The 6,000-nt window shown below is 36.7% G+C and overlaps 1 protein-coding gene across 3 annotated transcripts in view; it reads left to right on the forward strand.

The window, feature by feature from the left end:
* Positions 1-5,431, forward strand: part of TFAP2B (transcription factor AP-2 beta) — a 51,653-nt gene extending 46,222 nt beyond the window's left edge. For all 3 annotated transcript variants that reach the window (XM_070956607.1, XM_070956608.1, XM_070956609.1), the window contains one exon: positions 4,750-5,431. In XM_070956607.1, coding sequence (XP_070812708.1) covers positions 4,750-5,050 — 301 coding nt within the window. In that variant the 3' untranslated portion in view covers positions 5,051-5,431. The remainder of the gene's footprint in view (positions 1-4,749) is intronic.
* Positions 5,432-6,000: the final 569 nt, after the last annotated feature.

Raw genomic sequence — 6,000 nt, forward strand, 5'->3', positions numbered from 1 at the left:
ATTGTTAACAATTACCATTGTTAACTACTGAGGACTACCTACACATTTGTCTGTGAATTGATTTAGTTTAAATAATATGCTAAACCAAAACCAAACAAATCAGATATTTGATCAGTGTGGTATGTGAAAAGTGTGATATGTGACTGTGGATTATTGTGTGTTTTTCAACCCCTAATTTCAACCCCTAATTACAGCTTGTTCAATAAAAATGATTCAGCAAGATGTGAACAAAGTTCACATTTTAATTTGGAGTTTCTATAATCATCTACATCACTTCTACAATAATTCCTTAACCACTCCAATATTTTGATTTTTTCTGAATGGTTACATTACTCTGTGTAACTGGTGCTTTGGTTTGTTATTCTTTCCTGATGTACTGAAGAATTATAAAATCAATGACAATTTTGACAATTTTGATAAGATGATAATTTATCCCACAGTGTTACCCTTGTTCTTGAATTATGACTGATGTTACTTAATTAAATGTTTTATTCATATGAATAACTTTCTATTCCATGTACCGTATGTTAAATAGACTTCATTCTTTGTGAACATTATTGCAGTTTCCCCCCTTTTCTGCTTGAGTGTGTTAATTCACTTGGTTTGAGCTGTGAGTAACCTGCCTCATGTATGGATGAGATTAGCACAACCATAGTGAAATTGTGGGATTGTAACTAAGTAGACCTGGCTTGTTTTGTAGTCACTGCAAAATGAGCGTGTCAGAACTGACTTTAACCTTTTCAACACCTGAGGCAAAAAGGTTGAGTAGTCCTATTGTATGGTTGTAGAGAGCATCCTGTTTCTATTACTACTGAGGTAACCTTTGCACCAAAGTTTCTGATCACTGCTGTCTCATCCAGATATGGATGTTGCAAGAAAATATATACTCCTTCCCTGTCCTATACTATTGCTAAACTGAAATGTTACCATGAGGTAATGAGGCAGGATAATGAGGAAAAGCAAAAAACATGTTCAAATTTAATATTGGGCATATAAATATTCTACAGTGGTTGTTACTTGGATATTGGAACAACCACACAAGCCAGTTTTAACACATTTCAGCATGCCAGGTGCCATCATGGAGGACATATTTCTTGAAACTATAAGAGTTTGAGTCAGAGTCCCATGCAGCTGGGACAAAAATATATCGCAACTCTACCTTATTACATGGATAAAATATTTCTAAATAAAGTGATGACAAATGTGGCTTTAGCTACTGTGCCATTCTTCCATAACAGTTGAGGTATTGTTAGGTGTACTGCTGTCATCCCAAATGTATTGTGTAGACCTAGGAGAATATGCTACCTTCTCTGCCCCATTTTTCCTTAAGAAGGTTGACCTTGGGCCTAATTCCCTTTCACATAAAAAATCTACATTTCAGTAGACTTCCAGGCTTGTAGTTATCTGTTCAAGATGACAAAATAAATTTTAATGCATGTTTCCCAATATTTACAGTTAATCATCCATAGATCTGATGCTTTTACTACAGCAGCTGGGAGCCGGCAGGGGGGAATATTAAATCTGTGGCTATATTTAGATGTTTTTCCCTAGCTCATTGAAACTTTTACAATAGCTTTTCTGTTTATTTGATTTATGCCTCCCCTGCCCATATTGTCTGGTGCTTTATGTCAGACTTAGGCCTTTCGCGGTATGTACTGCCTGTTTCCCCACTTGTTCTATCTTGCAGGCAAGTCCCAAAGAGATCTCATTTATTTTGTGCCTTAGACTGTGGTTCCTTTGTTGACAGCATAATTTAAAGAGATATATGGATGACTGAAAAATCATTTGCCCAAATTTGGCCAGATGTTTTTTAGACATGATTGGAATTACATTGCCCTTGTCTGCAGGGCCAGGCAATATTAATGTCTCAAAACTTCAACTGCTTCCAGACCCCAACTCCTGTCTTTGGTTTTTGAAGATGCAGATATGTTATCATTTGGCATGTAACTTCAACATTTCCATTTTTAATTTTTTACCATTTTAATACTTCTAACAATTGAGACCCACAAATAGGATTCTTTAAATTTTCAGTCACCTGCCATCACTTTCAAAGTATCACAACTGAGCCATCATATTGTAATACAGCTTTATTTATAACTTCATTTCATGCCGAATTACTATTTATATACAGTGCCTTCCTGTAAATCACATTGCCCTGTGTAGAAAATGGATGTTGGAATCAATTGCCTTGCTCCATATTTCTAAATGTTTGTATAATGGATGGATTGCACTGGCATGCACCCATCTCACTGGCACATCTGTCATCTCAGCTTCTGGATTGCATCAATTTGTCAATTTTAATCAACTTTCTATAGTCAGCATAAATCGTTGAGTTTAGAAAATGTGACACATTTACCCTACTTATTATTTACTTTGGCACTGCATTTGCCTAATTGAAGTCTTGAACAACATGGAAGGAACTAGAGTGTTACCAGTGGGACGTTAATGAGCAGGCATGACTAACATTCTGTCTGAATTTTTCTATGCATCAGAACTAAGAGCAAGGTCAAAATTATTCCTGATAATTAGTTTTTCATTCAGTACAGAAATTGGGATCTAAGGCTAATCAAATAAATTAAAATAAAACAGATTGTAAGGAATTGAATCCAACAGTTGAATGACCTCTGGTGCCTACTACTGGTCTTACTTATTACTTACTTACTTACTTACTTACTTACTTACTATTTATTTATTTATTTATTTATTTATTTATTTATTTATTTATTTATTTATTTATTTATTTTATTTCTCCCTCAAAGAGATAGAACTCATGGTATATGGCCACCCAATTCACACATAGATTACTCGGGTGGCTTACAACATTTAAAAATCCATACATAAAAATCTCACCCTACCCATCCATGGCCTCAGCAACACAATCAAATCAACCACTTGATCAGCTCCATCTCCACTCGTGGTCCTCAGGCCCACTGACAAAATCAGATTTTTAGGGCCTTTTGGAAAAGCAACAGGTGGAGGCTAAGTTTACCTAGGGGGAAATGATGCTCCATAGAGAATGGGTGGCTTTTTCATGGTCCCACTAGGTGTACATCCCTAATCGATGGGACCCAGAAGATACTCTGCCCTCTTGTCCTGTTGGGCCAGGTGAATATAATAGGGGAGAGGCAGTCCTTCAAACCCCTGGCACCAAGTCTTGTAGTGTTTTAAAAGTGGTAGCCAGCAACCATTGTAGTTCTTTTAAACTGAATGTTTGTTATATGGGTATGTGTGCATGCTGATGTAGTCTGTTTAGGATTGATAGGTAGCTGTACAGCAATATCAATAAAATATGTATGCAAATCTGTGATATCCAATTCCCTCTATGCATTATTGACATCAGTGAGAATTATTAAATAAATTAATAAAATGGAAACAATTGCATTTCTGAGTTATGCATGAATTCAACCTGCATAGTTTTCAGTGTCATATTGTATATGTGTGCATTTAATATATATTTGAGAATATAAAAAGTTATTTCTGTTTAAAGTTTCTATTCTCATAATGATTCCAAATCCAGAAAGCACACTGGAGGTACAATTTCTGGTATCTCTGGCATTATTGTTTTTCAACTCTCCTTATAAATACTTATTTATTGTTGAGGAAGGCGATACAGGATTCTAATTCTAATATAATAGCCCTGCTAAAATTGATGGTTCAGACACAGGATGTCATAGAAAGAAAAAAAATACCTGTTAGTTGCAGTTTAAGAATTGGTTTGTTTAATTTTGGGCCAACAAGTTTGGTGAACTAAGCCACTATAGTTTGTGAACCATGATTTATGGTGAAGAACCAGTCACTAGTACCTTATTTAACAGTTAAAGAAGCTATGGACCGTATAAACCTAGTCTGCCTTGGCTGATGGAACTAGAAAGCCGACATTGAGTTATGAAACTAAGAATGGCCATTCTGGTTAAATCTTGGAGAGACTAATAGGGCTGTATATTAGCCTGGAAGTTTTTAAAAAAATGGCCCCAAAGAAGGCAATATCAAACCACTTCTGTACTGTTTCCAGAAAAATATCTCTATCAAGTTGAGTTCAGCTCAACTTGAAGGAGATTTTACTTTTTTCTTTAAACTTTGTGCAGGTTATGTTGATAAAAGAATTGTAGACAAATGTCCAGCATGCCTCATTAACCATTCTGCTGACTTGCATAAGCATTGGTTCACTTGAGCAAGTCATCTTGTGTTATCTCTGTGATCTATAGATTACCCGAAATGTCAAACTTCGTAAGGACTTTTCTCCTTATTACATTATTACAGCTACCAGATTTGAGCTGCAGAAAAACAGATGATTACTAGAAAGAGCAGAGATACAGAATGCTCTAACTCTTCACCATTGTTTGATGACTGTCCCGATTTTTACAGTCTAGATCAGGAGTGTAAAACTCATGTTGTCACAGCGCGTCGTGTGATGTATTGGGACGTTTTTCCCCTTTGCTAAACCGGCCGTGGGTGTGGCCAGCGTGTGACACATCTGGCCCGCGGGCCAGGAGTTTGACAGCCCTGGTCTAGATCATTAATTAGCTTTCATTGTTCTGAATGCGAAGGATATTTGAAGTGAGATACTTGGTGACACAAGTACAATTTTTAAAATAATAGAATTCAAAGAAATCTCTTCACCATAATGAAAGAATGCTTTAATTATCAGATTTTGGTAGGTTGTTTTTTCCCCAAAAGTACTGATAGTCATCAGAGCTCTCTAATCCTGACTGATCTAATCCTCTTGTCATCTGCTTTCTTCATCTCCAGGCAAATGTGTAAAGAATTTACTGATCTTTTGGCCCAAGACCGGACACCCATTGGCAATAGCCGACCAACACCCATCTTGGAGCCAGGGATCCAGAGCTGCTTGACTCACTTCAGTCTCATCACTCATGGCTTTGGCTCCCCAGCCATCTGTGCTGCCCTGACTGCTCTCCAGAATTACCTGACGGAAGCTCTCAAAGGCATGGACAAGATGTTCTTGAACAACAACTCTGCTAACAGGCACACTTCTGGGGAAGGACCAGGTAGTAAAACTGGAGACAAGGAAGAAAAGCACAGAAAATGAAAGAGAGAGAGAGAAAAAAAAATCAGAAAGCAAGCTAATGAAAATAGGGGGTAAAACAGAAAGAAAAGGAGAGATTGAGAGCGATCCTTTGGGAGGAAAAACATTTAATTTTAGCTTTAAAATATTGGATTGGGTTTTGGAAGAATTACGCTAGGTAGGTCACATCTGCAAGTAATTTTAAAAAGAAAATAAGGTCAGAGGCGCACAGTGGAAGAGTGGCTCAGTGGCTATGGCAAAGGAACTTTTGAAGATAACATCCAGGATTTTCCACTTCTGTCATCCCACAATACTTTTTTAAAATAATTTTTGGTGGGGATGAAATTATAACAGATAAAAGCAATCAATAATTTATTGGAAGAATCATTTTGATAATGTTGCTATGTTGGCCGAGGTACACAGTCTGTTTCTGTATTATTACTATTTTTAAAAACCTATCTAAAGTAGAAAGAAAAACCTAAGGGATGGATATATTTTATATTGGACTGTCCCATTCAGAGCAAGTTTCCTGATTTTGTGCAATTTTTTTGCTGTTCTCTCTCTGTGTGGTCTGAATAACTGGGCCTCAAATTGGTCAGTAGCATTTGGCCAAAATATTTCCTAATAGTGGAAAGAAAGGGGGAAATCTGGGTCTGTCCAAACTATGAATCATTAAGAAGAATTGTTAGTACTACACGCAGAGGTGATGGGTTCAGGCTGTGAAAATATTAAAATGTAACCAACTACAGTATATGGATGAATAAGTGGAAGAGCTAATGGATTGCTCTCAGGTGCCTCTGCTTGCTCTGGATACCTACCTAAAGTGTTAATCAAAAGCTGCCCACTTAACATATTTAATCCTGAAACTTGGGGGCTGCAAATAATCATTTTTTTCTATCCATAAGGATGTATATAATTTGTGTATATATGCTCCATTAAGGTATTGGATTGGATCCAGACTTGGTCATATTTGG

The sequence above is a fragment of the Pituophis catenifer genome, unplaced genomic scaffold, assembly GCF_029215685.1.
Source record: "Pituophis catenifer annectens isolate HBS135680 unplaced genomic scaffold, rPitCat1.0.hap2 SCAF_1, whole genome shotgun sequence".
Taxonomy (NCBI): Eukaryota; Metazoa; Chordata; class Lepidosauria; order Squamata; family Colubridae; genus Pituophis; species Pituophis catenifer.